We start from the raw sequence: 23,187 nt of genomic DNA, 5'->3' as shown, positions 1-23,187 counted from the left end.
GAGGTTGGCTGGATGGCCAGCCAGCCCTGTCCCCGATCAAGGTGGAGGGGGCTGATCAGGGGAGGGGCTACGGGCGTTTGGCGGTCTGGCACTGCCCCCTGGTCGAAGGGACAATTTGCATATTAGCCTTTTATTATATAGGATATATGGGGTCTGAATTCTAATGCAAGAGCTGATTTATTTTAATGGCCTTAAGAAAATCTATAGATCTTTTTGTGGCTCAGTTTATATTCAACTGAATAGCAAAAAGGCCTCCTTTATACTTTCTAGAATGTAGATCATAACACTACCAGTGAATGATGCATTTATATGTGGTATCTTTTATTAATTCTTAGATGAGCAACAAAAATTTCTTATAATTAGTAAAATCACAAGGAATTATAACAATATAGTCACACAGAACAGGTTTCCATATATTTTGCCTTGTGAAATATCCATATTCCATAAAATGTTGTAGGTAAAATGAACAGATGTAAATAAAAACTACATTTAACATACATACAGAAACTATTAGATGGAACATATGGTGATTTATTTGTAAAGTGAAATAATTTCTTTAAACTAACAAGTTCAGAAATCAACACTGGTTTATTAAATCTATAAACTCTCACCTAAAATTATTTATGTTCTAGATAGAGACTGTATCCACATGGATTATTTATATAGTATTCTTAATTCCTATCTACTTTTTCAGGTCCAAACCTACCATTCAAGGCTTCACTAAGATTCCATGAAGCTTTCTTCTCTACATCTATGAGCGATAATTTTCCCACTGAATACATACGGTATTTGTAGTCCATTGTACTCATCTGTAATGAAGTTGTGAATTTTCCTTTCTAATCCAATTCCCTAGTAGTGCTTGGTTCTTACCAAATTTCTGGGGTGTGGTCACCTCTGTCAGCTCCTTCTCTAATGCTGTGCCCCACCTTCTTAGTTGTATTAAGTCAACCATCTACAACATCATTGGTGCCAGTTACTTATTTCACCCTAGTGTCATCCTTTTTTAACTTTAATGGGAAGGGTAACAGGCCTTCTCACAATTCTGATGAAAGACAGCACATATATGAATTCTTACACACACAATCTCAATGTAATTAAGAGCTAAGAGAGTCCTTGAACAGCTGTTGACCTGGACAACAGATTATCCTGTTACCATGGGTGTTTCTAACTGTAGGGTTACTACTTTTCTGCCCCTATCACTGCTTATAAGGCTTTGAGCTTTAAAACAGGCACTTCACAAATCCTAGTAATTTTATTCTAAAACCTGGGAATATGTCTAGTCTCAAGAATCAATTTGGTAAACAGATTAAATTACAGCTATAAGTATTATCCAATAACATTTTTTTAAATTTTCAGATACAAATCAAAAGTTAATAAAATATTTGGAATAAGCCTGGACATACTTAATCAAAACAGTATAATTCTATTTAAAAATGTGATGAAAAAGACCAAGAGTCAAAATCATTAAAATTACATGCTCTTGTTCTAAAACTTGGGAACTTTATAAGTTAACTAGAGGCTCGGTGCACGAATTCATGTACCAGTGGGGTCCCTCAGCCTGGCCTCTGGGATCAGGCCAAAACTGGCTGTCCGACATCCCCCAAAAGGTTCTGGATTGTGAGAGGGCGCATGCCAGGCCGGGGACCACACCGGTGCACGATCAGGGCCTGGGAGGGATGCAGGAGGTTTGCCAGATGGGGAGGGACTGCGGGAGGGCTCCAGGGCATGTCCGGCCCATCTCGCTCAGTCCTGATCAGCCGGACCCCAGCAGCAAGCTAACCTACCGGTCGGAGCGTCTACCCCAATGGTCAGGGCATGTCATAGCAAGCGGTTGAGCAGTCTTAGCATATCATTAGCATATTACGCTTTGATTGGCTGAACAGACAACCAGACACTTAATATATTTGGCTTTTATTATATAGGATTATCTTATCATTGTTATCGATAAAACAATTTGCTCCCAAAGGAAGTAGAGCTTTGAATAATTGGAATTACCAATGAGAATGATAAAATTGTGATTAAACTGAAACAATTTTGAAAAGAGCCAAATTTTTAGAAGTTTAAAATGATTGTCTGATAGGATGGAATAAATGGTTACATTAATGGGGTCTTTACGTCATCATTGATGGGCTACTCATTAAGAGATGGTGGAATATTCAGACAGGAAAAAACAAAACAAAAACACATCATTATCATCAGCCAAAAGAGAAAACAAATGTAGATGTTCTTGTGCCAACTGTTAAACTGCAGAGAAAAATAATGCCCATCTTAGTAGTAGTAAGGCTTTATTTTTCCCCCAGCTCCTTATATAGAGCTTTAGAGAAATAGGTGAGCTTCTTGACACAATAAATATTTGATAAAATTCATTAAAAAATATTGATATTTACTCAGTCACTTGTTATTTTTGTAAAATCTGTTTTCTATTCCTTTACTAGGACAAAGGCCAAATTCTCATTAATTTCTATATGAAAGACTGTAATCGTCCCATTTGAAAGGTTCATTGACAAGCAAATCTGTGTTCACATGTGCTGAATTGCAAATACATAGTGTTGGCCAACTAAGTAGTAAGACAACGATTTAGGATTCAACTCCTGGTCAACAAATACAGCTCATTACCAAACTACCTGGCACTAATATATTCTACAGGTGTATTTTTATTTATTTATTTAAAATTTATCTGTATTGTTGAAAGTATTACAGAAGTCCTCTTTTTTACCCATTGATTTTTTCACCCTGCTCCCAAATCCCAGGCCTTCACTGCACTACTGCCTATGTCCAGAGGTTATGTATATGCTTTGCCCTCATTATTGTACTTGCCCACAAAAGTTGTCTATTACTTCCACTAACACATTTGATAAGGATCAGCTTCAATCAGTCATATATGTCCGATACCTTTTATACATCTGCTTAAGTACCCAGGCAACCAGCCAGCCAATCTATAAGTATTCACTGAACTCCACTGTATTTCCCTCTTTGGGGCACTAGGGAAAACAGTAGTCAACAAAATAAGCAAAGTCCCTCCTTTTGTGAAATCTAGTGATAGATAATAAAAAAACTAAATAAATGAGATATTCAGACAGTGATAAGTATGATGAAGAAAAAGTTTTGTGATGTTATACAGAGTGACACAGGCTAATTTACGTTGGGCAGCCACGGAAGTCCAGGCTAAGAAGGTGACATTGACTGAAGTAACTGAGGCATGACTGTAAAGCAGCAGTGAGTGCTAAGTTGTGTAATAACCTTTGTGAGTTTAATAAGACTGCAGAGAAGAAAAAGATGCATATATATTTGAAGATTCGCAGAGGATGAGGAGCAGGATATTTTAACCCAAGTCTTACAAGTTTATTAAGAATGGATTAAATAAAAGATATGACAAATGAGAAAGAAGGAAAGAGAGAGCAGACTAATTTAAGTAAAGAAAAATCTGCTCTTACAAATCACACAATTACCCAACTTTTCACTCCTGCAAATGAACTGTGTATTATATAAATTTACTTTTCATCCATTCCACTCTTCTGTTTTACTTCCTAACTATAGTTCAATTAAATTAAAATGTACGAAATTTTTTTACCTGAAAAATGCTGTACTTTATGTAATGTTGGATATAGATAAGATGTCTTTCTCTCAAGGAATTTATTGAGATAGTTTTAGCATCTTCATAGAAGTATCAGAAGGGATTAAAATATCACTCTATAGCAGAACAATAAAAAGAAAGTTCAAAATAAAAGCAGGATTGCAATAAATTTAAAGAATAGAACATAGGAAAGAGTCAAGTAACTTGTTATACAAAATTTAATATTATCTCAAATATAACTAGTAGCCCTGCGCACGAATCCGTGTGCTAGTAGCTCTCTGTGGGGCCTGGCCGCTCTGTGCCTGCTGCCCAAAGGCTCTCTGTGGCCCAGAGGCCCATCCGAGGCCAGGCGCGGAACACTTGCCCTGTCGCTGGGGTGACAACGCAAGCATTTCCCCTCACCCCTGGCCGCTCTGTGCACGCTGCCCAAAGGCCCTCCACAGCTGGGGTGGAATGCTTGCCTCGTCGCCGCGACATTCCACCAGGCCACTCATGCTGCCTGCTCTCAGCGGCTGCCCCCTGGGACTGGGGGACTCCAGTGAGGCTGAGAGGACTGGGTACCGCCATCTTTGTGATGGAGTCACAGTTGATTTGCATATTACCCTTTTATTAGGTAGGATAGTTTGTATATAACAATATTAATGACCCCCACCTTGAACGTGTGTAACATATTTTTCAAGCAAATATTTACACTAGTACTATTCAACTCTAATTATATTTCTGAGCAGGCTTAGCAATTGGAAAGTAACATCATTATTATTAAAAGTCAATGTGGCCTGGACAGTGTTGATCAGTGGTTGAGCATCGACCCAGGCACCAGGAATTCACTGGTTCGATTCCCAGGCAGGGCACATAACTGCGCTCAACCCCCAGTAGGGGGCATGCAGGAGGCAGCAGATAGATGCTGTTTCTCTCTCATTGAGGCTTCTATCTCTCTATCCCTTTCCCTTCCTCTCTCTCTAAAAAAATCAATAAAAAAACATTAAATTTTTCTTTTTAAAAAAGTCAATGTGCTATCACTAAAATAATTGTGCAAGCCTTTAAAGAATGTACTAAATTAACATTTTTTATATTAAGTAGTATATGTAAAGAAAGAGCATGTACTGGAAAAATAAAACTACAATCTTATATAATAAAAAGCTAATATGCAAATCGACCAAACAGCAAACAGACCAGTAGCTATGACATGCACTGACCACCAAGGGGCAGACATTCAACGCAGGAGCTGCCCCCTGGTGTTCAGTGCACTCCCACAGGGGGAGCGCTGCTCAGCCAGAAGCCCTGAGCTGGGCTCATGGCTGACGAGCGCAGCGGCGGAAGCCTCTCCTGCCTCCGTGGCAGCACTAAGGATGTCCGACTGTTGGCTTAGGCCTGCTCCCCCCTAAGCCATCAGTCGGACATCCCCCGAGGGCTCCCAGACTGCAAGAGGATGCAGGCCGGGCTGAGGGACTCCCCCCACCCATGAGTGCACAAATTTCATGCACTAGGCCTCTAGTATACTATAATTGAACACTATTAGTAAAATTTCCTATTATAACAAAATTATATCATAATTTAAGACTATTTGATTAACAGATTATTTAATAGTTCACTAAATTATGATTTTTTTACATTAAATATCCAGTTGTAATAATGCATTCTTAACAATTTGGATAATACACATGTTCTTCCAGAACTGGTTGAGGAATCACACATTTGATGTGTGCTTCAACTAATAAGCACTAAAATTTAAAACAAAGTTTGAGCATTAATAACCCAAATTTTAAATATATTTTTATTCATTGTGCATTTTAATTTCCATATTCTTCCATTTTCTAAGATCTAAGCAGCTCACAATTTGCCATTTTAGTAAGATCTGTATAAATGCATTTAATATTCAAGATCTGATTTGTTGTCAGTCCTAATTAAAGTAAACAAAGCTTCACAATGAATGAATTTAATTACCTCGAAACTAGTATGTCTAAGAGGAAAAGCAAACGAGTACAATCTAATCTCAGCAAAGAGTATTTATGATCATAAGCTTTGTCAATAGCAAAGTGCACCAACTGTTCATATATCTGACTTCCAAAGAGATACATGAATTCTAATCAGTTCATTAGAGGCTTTTAGGTTGTGATATTTAGCAACAGGATATAGTAGCTTTCATTTCCATGGAGTATAATTGTACTCAGAATAAAAAATTGTTTCCAACAAAGCATCATCCTTCCTGTTTCTGATTTCCTGCTAGTTACTTTTTATGAGTTGCATACCTTTCATGAAGGCGACATCATTCAGCTTCTTGTATCATACAAATACAAGTATTAATAGGTCCAGAGATCATCTGCTAAGCATGACTCTGCTACACTCACTCTAAGCTCAGGAATTCATCATCAGTTATATGTCCTACAAATCCAACCTTCATAATTAGTACACTCACAATGGATTACCAAAGACTCTATACAAGCAAAAACATTTCTAAAATGCTTTCTATCTGTTAAAGAACAATAATAAGCACTTCCATTAATAGTACTTAATGATTACAATAAACTGGCATATATGAATATTTTAACATGATAAAAATGATTGAGAAAAAAAAACTAAGAATGGTAAAACTAATATAACTGTGCTATAAAAAAATTTACAAATTTAGTTTTGAAAACCATATGTTGCCAAATGAGAAGGTACTGCAAAATATACTTTTGATAAGTATATATTTCATTTTTAGTTTTAAAAAGACAACCATATCTAGTGGAGTGATAATGGTGCCCTGCCTTATAAAAAAAAAGAAACTGGATAGGTAGGAAAGATTGGAAAGGAAATAAATACATTAGTCAGAACTGATTGTTGTTGAGTGCATTTTTATGATATTTCCCCAAAGATACAGTAAAGATAGCTAAAATTGAAGTAATTCACAATTAAGCTGAAAGTATATACAAGAAAATCTATGACAAGCCAAATAATAATTTTGTGATATGCCAAATCTCAGGAGAGATAGAAAGAGGAAAAGTAGTTATTTTAGTTCAAGTAACTCAGTTTAAAATAAATATCAGGAGTGTCTATTTATAAGAGCTCATTTTAAAAGTGGGTTATCCTTTCATGTAGAATTCTGAAGTCCATATGGAATTTTAATAATGCATAGTAGTAATACTCTATTATAACATAGAAGATATCAGTCTCTAATTTCACAGAACGGTTTGCAAAGCAATTCAACATTAGTTTCAGGAAATAAAGTTTATTACTTCAATTACTCATTAGAGATTAAGCCACAGAGTTAGCAAAACCAAAGATAATTGAATTCAAAAGAAACCTTAAATTAAGCAGGACACAAGCCTCATGCTATTAATTTTCTATAAGTATGTACACACACACACACACACACAAACACACATATATTAGGTTTGGAGAATATCTGCACAAATAGTGATTGTGACAAACTCAATTTTGATTATAAAACTATGTAGTATTTCTAAAGAAAATAGTAAAGTTTCTGAAACACAAGTTAATTTTTAGTATAGGCCAAACCTTGAAATTAAGCTGACTACTCACACCGGTTTATAGTCTTTATCCTGAAACGTTTCAAAATAGCTAAATCACATCATGTTAGATTCAAATTTCCTCAATTTGAGTTTTCATATCCTGTTAATCTACCACGAACTTCAAAAGGAAAAAGGACATGTGGAAGGGAAAAGATGAGAAATAATATTATTCAAGTTGATAAAAAGGGAAAAAAATGGAAATCAACAGACTACATTTCGGTATTGTTCATGATAAACACTGATAAATTTTCCTGCAAGTAGGTAAAGATTAAGCCTATAATGTGGTACTACAGAATGGTCTCTGGTTATGCAAATGTACTTCAAATGTTAAATAATTTGTAATTCTAGTTGACTAGTAATTTATTTAGATATCAAAAGGATATGGACATCTTTGTCACAAACTTATCACGCACGTCCTCAGGAGGGGGAAAGGTTTCCAAATCTCTCTCAAGCTGTTGAAGCTGCCTTCCCATCTGCTTCAGATTCTTTTCCAGCATTTCTACAGAGACTGAAAAAGAGTATATTAAACGCCTTGAAAGGACAAAATTATAATATATAAAAGGTAAAACACTCTAGAAACAAAATATTTGTGAAAAACCTTACAATAAGAAAGGAAAAAATTTATTATAATAAAGGGAAGGTAAATTTCAGTAAACTTGTTAAAACTTTCAATTTTTAAGTCCTGGAATAAAGTAAGTTTATTAAGTGTCTAAGACAGTAGATGAAATTTACAGCAAACCTCATGAACAAACCATATTTAGGAAATGTTGTGTTTAAAATTAGATTTCTTGAGATTAAAAATGGCGTCAGAGAAGGTAGATGCTGCAGGAGACATGCTCCCAGGAACAAGCTGGAATTACAACTGAAATATAGAAACGCTTCAGGAATAATCAATGGAAAACTCACAGGAGAGAACCCTGGTACCCGAAGACTGAAGGTGGAGACCGCATAGAGACTGGTAGGAGGGGCAGAGACACGAAAGGACAGGCCAGGCACCCACAGACAGCAACTGAAATCCCAGAGAGATATCTCAGCTGTGGAGGGAGGGTGCTACTCAGAACTCTGGGATCTAATCCCCAAACTGGGCTCCCTAGCAGAGAGCATAAAATCTGAGGAGGGTAACCATATAACATCTAGCTGTGAAAAGCAGTGGGTGCTATCTGCAAGGGAGTGGTAAATATTTTCTCCTTCCTGTGATCCTTAAAATTGAGAAAATTAGAGAAGAGAGTGCATAAAATTCTTTTATCATGACAATGTTTAGTGTATTAACACAATCGATTAAACACACGTCCCCGATATAGCTTGCTGTAAGTAAATATGTGATTAGAAGGTTTATAAGCCATATGACCACGTTATGTTATGAATTAGATTAAAAGGAAGTGTATTAGTAGCATAATAACAATAGTTGTAATGGTCATAGCAGTGATAATGATAGTAATAGCTGCTAAAATTTACTGAGGCAGGTATTGTCTTAAGTGTTCTGCATTATTTTTTTAATCCTCACCAAAACATTATGATATAGATATTATTATTATCCTCACTTTACAGATGACAAAATTAGAGTAAAGTGGGTGAAGTAAAAGTTGAACAACTGAAACATGACGAAGCCAGAATTTGAACTCTTTTTGTACATTCTTGCCTAGTGCAATACTAAGTAATGCACCTATGACTAAATGGAGGAGAAAACACCCAAGCATTCTGGATGACAGATAAATATGCTGCTATATGTTTTTAAATGAACATCCTATATAATAAAAGCCTATTATGCTAAGTGTCCGGTCATCCGTTCAACCAGTCTAAGTGTAATATGCTAATGATATGCTAAGGCCACTCAACTGCTCACTATGACATGCACTGACCAACAGGGGGCAGACGCTCCAACCGGGAGTGTTAGGTTGCTGCTGGGGTCCAGCCAATCGGAACTGAGCGAGATGGGCCAGACATGCCTTGGAGCCCTCCCTCCTCCCTCCCTGGCCCCAAATCATGCACCAGTGGGGTCCCTCAGCCTGGCCTGCGCCCTCTCGCAATCCAGGACCCCTTAGAGGATGTCGGAGAGCCGGTGTCAGCCTAATCCCCCAGGCCAGGCCGAGGGCCCCCCACTGGTGCACGAACTCGTGCACCGGGCCTCTAGTTTAAATATAATGTGATTACAACCATTGAACAAAACCACATACTTAAAATATGATGGTTTAGTCTACTGATCCAATTTAATTATGCACACACATCAAGTCTGGGAAAGATCTAGAGGAAGGCCTCATAAAAGTCTGAGGGATTCCCATATAACAAAAAGTACAAAGCAAACATTGGGAGAGAACATAGTGGGTCTGTTTATTTCTGACACAAAATACATTATTCCAATACTTACCAATTCTCTAACACCAACTGAGTATCTTCCAATTCAACTCAATTCAGACACTACCTGGAGTTAGCACAGACCCCAGAGGTTTAAGAACTCATTCCACAAAACTGCCCTCACTTCACAGGGTAGTCCCCAGTCCCAAGGACTACCCATACTTCTGACAGACTGGCTATAAATCCAGAGGTTCCTGTGGTAGGATGACTCAACAGAACTCAGGAAGTAAAGAATACAACTTGGGAAAGGCCAAATTAAAGCCATGCATAGGGCAAGGAAAGGGGAGCAAGGCACAGATGGTACAGAGCTTTCATCCTGCTCCAGGTGCACTGCCCTCCCAGTACATCAATGTGTACACCAAACAGAAGCTCCCTTAGCCTGGTAGTTTCAGAATTCTTATTAAAGCCTCAATATGTAGGCATGGCTGATTAAATCATTGTTCGTTAGTGATTAAGCTCAGTCTCCAGCCCCTCTCTCCCCTCCCTGGAGATCAGAGAGTGGACTGATAATTCTAACCTTCTAACCACATGGTTGGTAGCTCTGGCCAATAGCACCCCCAACCCTTAAACATGAAGCATCCTGGTTCCCCTTCCTACCATCTGTAGGGGAATAAGCTCATTGCAAAGAAAATACACAATTGCTTAAGAAACTTCAAAGGTTTTAGGAGCTCTATGTCAGAAACCAGGAAAAAGACCATACTACATGGATGGAGAAGTGCCTGGTCAGAGGGCAGAACTCCAGGAGCTGTGAGAAGGTGTAAGAGAAGTACTTTTCTGATTCATGAGTGGTCATCCTCAGAGCAGTCTAAGGCCTGTGCTGCCCTCAGAGGAGGCCAGCTGCTTGCAACTGAACATGGAGCCATTCCAGTGAGTGAGCGCTTCTCAGTGGGATGAGAGAAGAAAGGCTCAAGGTTCACATGAAAGGCTTCTTAGGTGATCTTTTGTGCCTTTTCCAACTCCTTGGTAGCCTGTGGGTCAGCAACTTTGTCCTATCATTGTGATTTGAAGCACCTTCTTGATGACTCAGTCTGCACATCAGTGAAATGGGAAGAATCCCATCTCATGTTTTTACCTCACAGATATTTCATAAAAGATCAAAGGTTATAACATAGGATGAAGTTTTTTTTTAAATAGAGTACACTATGCAGTGTTACTCTTATTCTTAGAACTCAGTAAAAAATGAAGAGCTTAACAATTGAAGTCATTAATATTAGAATCGAAGTGAAAGTAAATCACCATCATCATGCAGGGGGAACAGTGTTATGGAAGTTAGGCCAAAAAGAAAAGTTGCTAATTTCAAGAGTAAAATATTAGGAATGTCTGTGGCATATTTAAACATTTAAGGTGAATATCATAAAAAGTACGCCGCCTGAAAGAAATGGTTCTGTGGCTTCTCTACAGATGGAAACCCCACGAAGCTATGACTCACGCTTCATCAGCCGTCTCCAAGGACATTGCCTGTACATTATAGTTAAGAGGACTTAGGCCCAATTGATCAACTTTTCAGTGTTGGTTTTTAAATAAAAACCAAAGGACAACTGGAAGAGAGAAATGCAGGTGCAAATTCTAGGCTAATCTATATATATATAAAACCGAACACCGAACAACTGAACAACCGGACAACCAGTCACTATGACGTGTGCTGACCACCAGGGGGCACATGTGGAACATGGCGGGCGTCAGCCGCGGCGGGATGGTGGAGCAGGTGAGCGGGGGCACCAGACCGATGCAGGGCGCCGGTTGCTGTCATCAGGGAAAGCATCATGTGGTTACTGAAAATTCTTTGCTCCCGCGCGCTGCGGTCCTGCCTGGCACTCACACCTGCTGCTGGTGCCGGTGCCACTAGCACCCACTGCTGGTGCTGCCCCCAATCGTGGGTGCAAGCGGTGGCTGCCAGCCTGATTGCCCCTCAGGGCTTCCCCACCATCTCCTGCTCCTGAGGGGCAATCAGGGCCAGCAGCTGCCTCTCATACCTGCTGCCAGCAATGGCCCCACTCGCACCTGCAGCCGGTGCTGGAGCCGCTGCTCACAGCCACTGCCAGCCCCACTCGCACATGCTGTCGGCGCCTGGTGCCAGTCCCAATCGCTTGGCGTCATCAGTGGGTGTGAGCGGTGGCTGCTGGCCCCAATCGCCCCCTGAGGCCTTCTCCACCTCCCCCTCCTCCTGAGGGGCGATCAGGGCAGCAGCTGCTTGCAGCCGCTGCTGGCGCCTTGCTCCGCATCATCAGCGTGAGCGAGCAACCAGCACCATCAGCGCATGGGATCGGCAGCAGTGGGAGGGGCTGCTGGCAGACAGGGGACCGCGGGCAAGGTGCAAGGAGCCAGGAAGGGGCATGGAGTATGGGCTGAGACCCACCCCTGTTCCCACTGCAGTCTCAGAGCCCACAGTTCCTTTCAAGGTGCAGGAATTCGTGCATTGGGCCCCTAGTAAAATATAATCTACTGCTTTCTCCAAAGATTCATTTACCAACCGTGGAAATGTAGGAATCGGCATGGTGGATAACACACCCAAAATTGTTTTGAATGAAACCAGCACAGGTGAAAATTATATCTGTAAACAACAGCATATTTAGGTGTTGCTTAGGGCAGAAGGGGTAGACAATGAAGGTCTGCTATTACTAAGAATGGTAAGTTTACCTCTTTCATTATTACTAATTATCCATACCTGGGATCTGTAAAATATTTCATATTATATCTTATCATGCAGTTTTCATAGATTTGGAAACGTGTTGTAAAATTGATAAAGTGTGTGCATGTACACCTGAAATTATAAAGCATCAAGATAAATAATTTCATCAATACTTTGATTTTATGCATATGATCAATATTGAGTGTAATATATTTTAATATATATATTCTAGTAAATTTTCTCTGCAGAAATTTAAATAAAGCAATTTACATTAAATAATATTAAAAAAACATAGTATAGTGTCTGGGGTCATCTGATGTGTAAAACTAAAGAATATTTAAGCATTTCCTTAATGTTTTTGTTTTTCAGCAATATTTCTAGAGCTAGTTCCTTTATACATCTTCAAACATAATTTAACCACGTTTTTCACACGTGTCATATTCTTTGAGGTCAGTGACTATATTTTTTTATATTGGAATCCGAACTACAGGAGAGTTTTAAATTGTCCACATCAGAAAAGTGTTGATTTACTGGTGTCACAACCTGTGCATGAATTTTATCTTTCAACTTTGTCACATTTTTTTTACCAAAAAATTAATCTTAGTTTTTATTCCTTTTCATGATTTAGAAGTAACAAAAAATAGTCATCATCAAACAGAGTTAGATTATTTTAAGGCAATTTCAACTTTTGCATTGGACTCAGTTAATGTTCAGACAGAGGTGATGTCTCTGTCACCTCATACATCTGTGTCTCTGCCCCAACACAATGCCCTTCTGTAATCGCCACACCTCAGTAGGCAGAACCATGGATTCTTTTCCTGTGCTAGAAACCTAGTAGTCTTGACCCTTCTCTCTCCTGCAACCCTCAGATCCAAACGATCATGACACCCCTGGCATTTTACTTGACAACATTAACTTAAACATCCCTTTCCTGCTTAAAACCAGCCAGCAAACTGCTTACATTGACAATGTGTCTTGACTCAAATCCGAATTCAGCCCAGTTTATTTCTAAAACAGCATTCTGCTTCTGCATTCCCTACCCTGTTCCTCTTCATCCATTCTGTACATGAAGCTAGAAATAATGTCTACTAGCCTGTCGGCTCCGCCAGAGTCACTCCTTTTCATACTTTATAGCAAGAGTCAAACACTCCAGCCAGCCCCCTGGTGAGCTGCTCTCCCTACCTTCATACCTGGTGATTATATCATCTTTGCAATTACCTCACTCTATTTTATTTTTTTCATGTGCCTTCCTCTCCCAATTGACCAGGAATTTCTTAAGGGAAGACACCATATTTTATTCATCAATAGTGTGATGAAAGCCTGTAGTGGGGTGTAGGGGTGGGTTAGAAGGGGTCAATTGGGGGGAAAAGGGGGATATATGTAATACTTTCAACAATAAAGATTTTAAAAAAATGAAATGGGGAAATACAACAGATTAAATATCTAGAAACTTAAAATCTAAGACAAGACTTGTCTCCTTGTAATTATGATAATTATACATTAGAGGTGTTAAGCTTTGAATAAAAATTAAAATCACAACTATAAATATTTAAGTTTAAAGCAATCATGAATATAAGCTTTCTGTAATATGATGGCTTCAATGATTTACCAGGTTAAAATTTCAAATAACAAGAGAGAGTAGAGATTATTACACACATTTAAGTAATCTTTGTAATTAAATAATAATCGTCTGTGAATATGTCCTGGAGTAGTTGGTTATTATTTCATACCAAGCTTACAAAGAATGTCATTCACTGTTAGGTATCATGACATATTCCAGAGAAGTTGATTTCTTTAAAAAATGCTTAAACAACTTATTACTGATACCACTGAAATAATCTGGTTATTGTTTAACCGGAAAGGAATGAAGGAAGACTAGATGATATAGGATGCCATTTATACAGCTCTGTCGGAAAGTTGCAATTAACACTCTCCAAGTCTGTTCCCAGCTGATCGATGGGGGAAGGGACTGGACAAAGGCAGTCTGGATACATGCCCAGTAAGGTCTGAGTGATGTGGGAAGGTGCTTACCTATCTGTCAATCACACCTGGGAGCAAGTCAGTGGTCAGAATGGCCACTGCAAGGGTGCCAAACCTGAATATTTAAGCTCCTAGACAAAAGAGTGCACTCTCTTGACCTTTGGCCCTCTGGCCCTCTTAGGACTCCTGTTGTGGGGGGTGTCATGCTCCCCTACACCCACCTGAGCTGTGGCCATTTGGAACCCACACAATGGTGTAATGGACTTTAATTCAACCTGATGCTGAACTAGCCAGGCTGCAACATGGAATGGAAGCTCTAGACCAGTGATGGCGAACCTTTTGAGCTCGGCGTGTCAGCATTTTGAAAAACCCTAACTTAACTCTGGTGCCGTGTCACATATAGAAATTTTTTTATATTTGCAACCATAGTAAAACAAAGACTTATATTTTTGATATTTATTTTATATATTTAAATGCCATTTAACAAAGAAAAATCAACCAAAAAAATGAGTTCACGTGTCACCTCTGACACGCATGTCATAGGTTCGCCATCACTGGCCTAGGCACTGGCCTCTTTCAGGACTGACTTACGGGAAATGGGACACTGGAAACTGAGGACTATACTCCACACAAATAGTCTTCTACCACATCTTCTCCCATAAGGGCTTCTGAAAGTGCTTATTTCAGTGTTACCTCAAGAACCCCGCTAGCAATGGAGGAATACCACTTGTGTACTCCTCTGATAGCATTACCATAAAATAATGTATTCATTCAACCTAAGTTAACCTTCCTACACTCACCAACACAATTGTTTTGTAAAGGAAACTAGAGGCTATAGTATTTCAGGCTCCCAACAAAATAATTTTTCCTATATGATTTTAATAATAAAGGTATTTTATAAAACTACTAGAGGCCTGTTGCACGAAGAGATTCATGCAATAGGCCTTCCCTTCTACTGGCTGCCAGCACAGGTTTTCCTCCAGCACCCGGGACCCAGGCCATCACTCTGGCCGGAGCTGCCTTCCATCCTCAGTCTTCGTGGCCCCGGCCAGAGCCGCCTTCCTTCTTCTGTCTTCTCGGATCCGGCTCGCCTTCAGTCTTCGCTCCACTGCTTGGAGCCTACTTATGCAAATTAACCGCCATCTTTGTTGGCGGTTAATTTGCATATTGCGCTGATTAGACAATGGGAGGCGTAGCGAAGGTATGGTCAATTACTCTGTTTGTCTATTATTAGATTAGATTAAGAATATTTTATAAATGCCAGTTATAAATAATGAATTAGATGCACAAAAACGTCAGATAGCATTAAAAATTCTTCTTATTAAGTAGGCCTATAACTAAATCTAAGTTCTAGAATACCATTATAAAACCTACTACTATTTTGAAAATATATAAATTGAAACAAGATGGTAAAAAAGCACTCTCAAAATAAATTGCAGCTTTGTTCATAACAGAAAAACATAAATTGAAAGAAGCAATGCTGAGCGAGTAGACAGTTATCCTCACCAAGTGGCCCACCCTCCTCTGCTCAGCTTTTCTTTCTTCCCATTGTCCTGATTATTGCCTTGCCCAGTGAATTTACTATACTCTGTACAGTGAGGGGTTTGCTGTTATTGCTAACATCACACTGCAAGAGAACTGCCTATATTTGGTGGGAACCTGGAGAGAAGAAAGGTAGAAGGCAAGCAGAGGAAATGATGGGCACAGCCAATGAAAGGGCGCCAGCCATTTCTGTTGTCCCATTTCACTCACGCTGGGGAGAAATAAGCAGCCTTGTCTTCCTCAACTATGCAGAGGTTTGAAGGCAAAATAGCTTTTTAGAAGATAAAACAATATTAGTGGGAGAAGCCTATCTAATTGAAAAATCATACTTTCCTATAATTATTTGAGAATTCCTTGTTATAAATAAGATGTTTAAGAACATGGTAAATAGCCCAGCCACCGTGGCTCAGTGGTTTTGCATTGACCTATGAATCAGGAGGTCACAGTTCTATTCTCGATCAGGGTACATTCTCAGGTTGCAGGTGGGGCATGCAAGAGGCAGCCAATCAATGATTCTCTCTCATCATTGATGTATCTTTCTCTCTCTCCCTCTACCTTCTTCTCTGAAATCAATTAAAAAATATATAAAGATTTTTTAAAAAGAACATGTATATTTATAAAAGCCAAGTGACACCAGAATGACCGGTTGCTATGACGCACACTCAGGGAGGCCAACTGGCCCAATCGGGGGCGGGGCCGGCCAGCCAACCTCCTACAGCCCCTCCCCCAGCTGGCCCCTCTCCGATCCCGCCCCCCATCGGGGCGAGCCAGCTGGACCCCACCTGTGCACAAATTCATGCACCATGTCTCTAGTGGTAAATAAATGTTAAACCAGGGGTCCTCAAACTACGGCCCGCGGGACACATGCAAATATAAATATTGTATTTGTTCCCGTTTTGTTTTTTTACTTCAAAATAAGATATGTGCAGTGTGCATAGGAATTTGTTCATAGTTTTTTTTTAAACTATAGTCCGGCCCTCCAACGGTCTGAGGGACAGTGAACTGGCCCCCTGTTTAAAAAGTTTGAGGACCCCTGTGTTAAACAAAAGAGGTCCATAATATGGGGGTTTGTAACAGAATTCAAAATGTTCCCTCAGGAAAATGGTTTTGTGTGCATGTGTATGCCAGGGAGGTTTTAATGTGGTCCATAGTAAATATTAAGCATAAAATGACAGATTTGCAAATTCTGAGGTGAGTTTTTATAAATGGCTACTGGAGACCACGCAGCCTAACAAGTCCTGAGCTGCACATCTCTGGACCTGAAAAATTCCAAAATTGTTCTCCTGTCTAGATCTTTACTCCTACATCTCAGTCGATGACTGGTGTTATGACTCCTCTCTTTTTCTCATACCCCACACACCAATCATATTGGAAATCCTGTTAGTTCTACCTTCAATGTAAACTCATTGTCTAAATCCTTCTTACCACACTCGCTACCTCCTCCTGGCCAACATTATATCTCCCCTGCATTATTATTACAGCATCCTGACAGTTTCACTGCTTCTACCATTGTTCCTCCACATTTCCCCCCACCTCCTCAACGCAATAGCCAAAGCAATCCTTTGAAAATACCAGACAGATAGCATTTTGTTACAGGATAGTGAGAAGCTAGGAAAATAGAGAAACTGAGACAAGAAAATTAAACAAGGCCAAACAGATTGCAGCTAGCTAGCAAATAACAATCCATTATCTTTCCCAAACCAAGGACACTTGAGAGCAAATGGTTAAAAGCATCCCTAACTAAAGAATGCAGGAAAAGGGGGGGTAGGGGGCACCGTTAAACTAAGAAGCCAGCAGTCTCAGGGCTTGGCAAGATAAAATTGCCAGGTGCTTCTCATGAATTTTGGGAAAGCCATAACAAAGGAAAAAGGGAACCTTGAGAGTTAATCTGTACCAAGATACCCGGCAGAGGAATTTTAATACTTATAGACAGAAGGGTATATAACCCCTTGAGCCACCCCAGTGCACTCACTCACCAAATTACTTGGGAAGTCTGTCTGGGCCTTATAGACCAGTTGTATTTTGATAGATTTGTTTGCCTTGCTTTTTTTTTTTCTTTAATAAATTTACTAACTTCACTTCTTTAAAAATTGGCTTTACTACAATGCAGTTGTTCAGGGTGACTCATTTGAAGTCTTCCCAAGAAGAGGAGGAGGGGAGCGCCCTCTCCCTTCAACTCAGGGGGCTGTCCCATACACCTTTCCTAGTATCTGTGGGATGCCCGACTGTCACAATTCTTCTACTCAAAACCCTTCCAAAGGTTCCCATCTCAGAGTACAGGCAAATCCGTACACAATGGCCAATCATGTTCTATAGCAGGGGTGGGCAACCTTTTTGTGAGTGCATGCCAAAACCAGCAAAATCTCTGACTCAAAATTCTTCTGCGTGCCAACCCTAATTTTTTGAGAACATGTTACACCTACTTGATATCTCTTAAGGTGTACGTATGTGAAGAACCTTGAAGAAATAATAAAATTCATTCGAGTGACAAAAACACAGTATATGATTATGAAAAATACATTTATTTTTTAATGTATACATGTACACTGATAGTCCGACAGAAAACTTTACGACTCCGTTTGATATTATCAGTGGGACTTTTGCTGCTGCATCACTGATGACAGAGATTTTACATCAGGTTTATATTTCGTAACCTTCAGAGATATGCACGAGCTACTAATTTCATCCGTCAGACTACTCCTATTACGAGACTTAACAAAATTCATCACTGAGAACAAAGATTCACATGTGTATGTGGATGAAACCAAAACACTGGTCGGATCTAGGAAGGCAGGGAGAGTTAAGGCAGAGGCATAGAAATTGCTCTTCCCCTCTCTGGTCAATCCATGTCTATGGTCTTTAAGATAACTTGTTATGTAAAATTATTTATTTATCTAAGATGCACCTACACTGAATTTATCTGAAAAATAAAAAAAGTCGATATTAAGAAAAAAATTGTAAATGGAAGATTATAAGAAAGGGTTTCGCGTGCCAGCAAAAGTTACTAGCGTGCCATGTTTAGCAAACGTGCCAGGGGTTGCCCACCCCTGTCCTATAGGATGTTACCTTTCTGACCTTACCTCCTATTACACTTCCCTTCCGCCCTCTGTTTCAGCCTCACTTCCATACTGTGGGGCCTGTGCACTTGCTCTCCCCTCTGCCTATAGTGCTTCTCCAAATACTCATATGCTGGCACCTCACACCTTCAAATTTTGCACAAAGGCCACCTTCTCTACAAGCCCCCCTGACCACTCAACATGAACTCCAAAAACCCTGCCCTGGAATTCCAAAGCCAACTGTCTGACATAATATACATTGGCTGCTTTCTTCCATTTATGTTCTGTATCCACACCTAATAAGTAACCTGTAGGAGAGCAGAGACTTTTCTTTGTGATCATGTACTCTATCCAGTACTGCAAATACTGGTGCCTGAGACAGAAGAGGCATTAAATAAACAATGAGGTAATGAATAAAATATCTTATTTAAGCCACTGCTATTTTTTTCCTGTCACTCAAAGTCAAGTCTAATCCTTGTTAATACTAGTGCCTAGGACAGTGTCTACTATGCAGCAAGGGCTTGATATGTTTTTTTGGAAAGATTATTTCCTTATAAGGTCAGAAGATATCAAAAACTGTAAATGAGCACTAGTTCTTTCTTCCTTAAAATATGTAGTTTGACAAACAGCTGCTGACAAATTGCCATCACAGTGACAATTGCATAACAAAAGGGGTTCCCTACTGATCAATTTTAAATCTATACTTAAAGATGACCTTTTCTGAGAGGAGCAAAACATTTTCTTTAGGTTTTCCTCTGAAGGTGAGTACTACTAAACATCTTTTTAGATGCTTCTCTCACTTATATCATTTACCTTAAAAGTGTTAGTTCCGATTTCCTTATGGCACTCCTTATAATTCTGGGCTGATAAATTTGTTTTTTAAGTAAAATTCAAACACTTCCATAAAAAAAAAAATAACCTCAAAGTTGCTGAAGAGTTGTTGGAAGACTAATTGCTTTTAAAGGTTATGTAGTAGTAGAACCCTTTTTTAAAAGAAATCTTGTATCAAAGCTCAAACTATGAAATAAAAATAAAGTGACAGGCTGGAGCACAAGTGGGCAAAGAGAACTCATTTTCCAAATTCCATTCCCTAATCTAGAATGTGCAATTGGTGAAAATTCATTGAACTTATGATTTGTGCAATTTCCAACATGGATATTTTTCTCTAATTTTTAGAAAAGTGTCAAAATTTTCCAGTAACATAAATCTATAAAGTTTTTGGCCTTATATTCTAAAGCTTGCATAAGTCTCAGGTAAGACACAGTTGTAATGTGCTGCAATAACTTCTGAGAATATATATTAAAATTCTATATTATTCACAGAGACTCATGATTACTTGCACATTTATTGACAACATATGCAGATCTATGATAACAGGAAATAATTACTGAAAAATAACAGCAACAACAACAACAAATGTAGGAATATGTATATAGTGCTTACTAGGTGCTATTCAAGCTTTAAGAATCTACACTAATAAAAGGAAAACATGCAAATTGGTGTCACTCCACTACGCCCACCAGCCAATCAGAGTGACTATGCAAATTAACCCAACAAAGATGGCGGTTAATTTGCATATGAGACTGAAGACTGAAGACTGAAGAGGCCTCGTTACGGCTGGAGGGGAAAAGCCAAGTCTCGCTGCGGCCGGACCAAAGGCCTGGGTCCCGGGTGCTGGAGGAAAACTGGTGCCAGCAGCCAGATGGAAGAAAGGCCTATTACACGAATCTTCGTGTAATGGGCTTCTAGTATTTACATATTAACTTATTTAATCCTTACTACAAATCTCTGACTTAAGCACAATTATTAATCCCCATTATATAGGTTAAAACAAACAAACCAAAAAACAAAGTCCCAGAGAATTTTCCTTATTCTCTGGGACTTAGTTTGTTTGAGTAGCTATTTCAAATCTGTAACCCAGTCACCTAAGGTTACACCTCTATCAACAGGTAGATGTGGGGTTTGATTCTCAATTGTCTAGCTTCAAAATAATAATACATTGCCTCTGCAATCTAACTGGAGCCACGTTTTATTTTGCCCACTAATGTCATTTACTGGAATTACTGTAATTGTCATTGTCTATAAATGAAAACTCCTTAAATTCGGAGGCATACTATAAATTTTGGTTTTAACTGCTTTGGTATTTGCATATAAGAAAAGGGTGTTCCATAAACTCACCAACAACCATTAAACACACAATGTTTCACAACATAATGATAGATGATTCCCATATATACATACTTATTAGTGTCATTTCCCTTGGCTGTTTCTTAATACTCAAAGTCTATAATCTACCTTCAGTTATGGGACCGATGACAAGGATGGCGATACTGGGTTGAAGATTGTCCCAAAATCCATGGCTACCAGCAGCTCAGAACATGACTTGTTTGGAAATAAGATCTGTGCAGAGGGAATCTGTTAAGGATCTCGAGATGTCATCCTGGACTTAGGGTGGCCCCTAAATCAAATGACCAGTGTCCTTATGAGGAGAGGTGAGGACACAGAGACACAAAGAAGGCAATATGAAATGGAGGCAGAAAAACACTCAGGAGTGCTGGCAGCCACTCGAAGCTAAAAAAAAAGGTATTGGGTGGTTCCTCCCTGAGAGCCTCCAGAGGGAACCACTTCTACCCACACCTTGATCTCAGACTTCTGTATTCCTCAGCAGTTAGAGAATATGTTTGTTGGTTAAAGCAACGAAGTGTGTGGTAATTAGTTATGGTAGCCCTACAAAGTTAATATAACTACTAATTCAACATTTTGTATGCTGCATAAACACAGTACCTGCTGCATCTGGTCAACGCCTCTTCAACCCTTCAGTCCCATGTCAACCTGGTGAGCAACAAGATGCTACAGACTGCCATAAATGTGTTTGTTCCGCCCACTGTTAGATTTCTCTGTGGTATATGGATTTGCTATGTTAAGCTATCCTTCAGAATGCTCTCATTCTGAAATTTTCTTTCATCTACCTTGTTTGTAATCTTCCACTTCATGTTGCAAGATGGAGGTGCAGTAAATACTGCTTTATGGCAGCAGTCTAAGAGCTCCAAGACCTTGGCCGTCACTGTCGATCCTGCCCTGCTACCTGATGTTCGCTATGGCTCGTGAGTGACACTGATAGAACTGTGTGAGTAGCTATTTCAAATCTGTAGCTGGCCAAAATCTGCAAACACTGTAAACTGTTAGTTTCTCGAAAAGATTAATGCTATATTGATGCCACTTTCCATCTGCTAACCTCCAAAAAGATATAGAGGTCTTCCTGATGTGGTTTCCTTCTTCATCATCATCCATCAACCCAAGCAGTAGCCGACTCAGGAAACGTTCCTGGCTCAGTATTACAAAAAAAAACAACTTTAGGTGAAGTAGTTCCTCCCTGCTCAGTGTTCTTCAATGTCAGGCCATAGAATCACGAATCCTTCCAGGGATTTTGGTCATGTTCTTTCTATATTCTATTCTGCTGCTTTCCAAAACAGTTTATATTTGCACTATAAAATTATCTCATGAAAGTCTCCAATTTAAACTTCTGATGCCAACCCTACATAGATATCCCCTGAAAATACACTGGAAGGATTTTAAAACAAAATGCTGCTCAGAAGACAACCTGGACCTTGTGGCTTCTTAGTGCTCAAGGGGCGCTGTAAGTATTTTCCATATATCCTGTAATTTCCTTGTGAATGGCCTGGTTATATTTCATAATAACATTTTATGTTAAAGTGCTAATTTACAAATACCACCCTTTTAGTAAATGAATGCAAAACTATGTGGATCACATTTTTATAATAAGTTTACCTTTTTAATATTTGGCTTGTAATAACATTAAAATTATTTTATGATTCCTAGGTCTAGTTATTAGGTGATTACAGATAATCAGGTTAGATCACGGAGGCCTGACTACACAGAAGTCATAGACTAGCTTTACAGACATGGCTTGTTACTCTACCTTCTACCTGTGAAACCAGTGCTACACCATTAGTGGACACCAAATGTTTACACTATTTCCATAGGGTAATGAAAAAAAAATAGGCTAAACCATTTTTCCATTTCTACTCTTTTAGAGAAGTGTCAAAAGATGATTCAGTGTAACTAGTCTTTATCAACTACTTGCTTATAATAAAATAAGAACTTTATATTAGCCAAACAAGAGTAAGTGGCAAATAAATTAAACATTGGGATATAATAAGTAAAAGAAAAGGGAAAACTTAGTGTATCCCATTAAAAATGAATGCATTCTAAAATAAAATATAGCCCTGGCCAGTTTGGCTCAGTGGATAGAGCGTCGGCCTGCGGACTGAAGGGTCCCAGGTTCGATTCCGGTCAAGGGCATGTACCTGGGTTGCGGGCACATCCCCAGTGGGAGATGTGCAGGAGGCAGCTGATCGATGTTTCTCTCTCATCGATGTTTCTAACTCTCTATCTCTCTCCCTTCCTCTCTGTAAAAAATCAATAAAATATATATTTAAAAAAATAAAATAAAATATATTCATGAATTATTTACTTTTAATTTCAGGGTTAGAATACCTCAGTGTTTCCTTATACATG

The 23,187-nt window shown here is 39.1% G+C and overlaps 1 protein-coding gene across 2 annotated transcripts in view; it reads right to left on the bottom strand.

Annotated features, from left to right (window-relative positions):
• The window catches only part of DIAPH3 (diaphanous related formin 3), a 511,880-nt gene that overhangs the window by 174,722 nt on the left and 313,971 nt on the right, over nucleotides 1–23,187 (bottom strand). For both annotated transcript variants that reach the window (XM_006090522.3, XM_023755349.1), the window contains one exon: nucleotides 7,473–7,597. In XM_006090522.3, coding sequence (XP_006090584.1) covers nucleotides 7,473–7,597 — 125 coding nt within the window. The remainder of the gene's footprint in view (nucleotides 1–7,472; nucleotides 7,598–23,187) is intronic.

Source organism: Myotis lucifugus, unplaced genomic scaffold (assembly GCF_000147115.1).
Source record: "Myotis lucifugus unplaced genomic scaffold, Myoluc2.0 scaffold_74, whole genome shotgun sequence".
NCBI lineage: Eukaryota > Metazoa > Chordata > Mammalia > Chiroptera > Vespertilionidae > Myotis > Myotis lucifugus.
The sequence above is the reverse complement of the archived record's forward strand: the minus strand, read 5'-3'. Positions and strand labels throughout refer to the sequence as shown.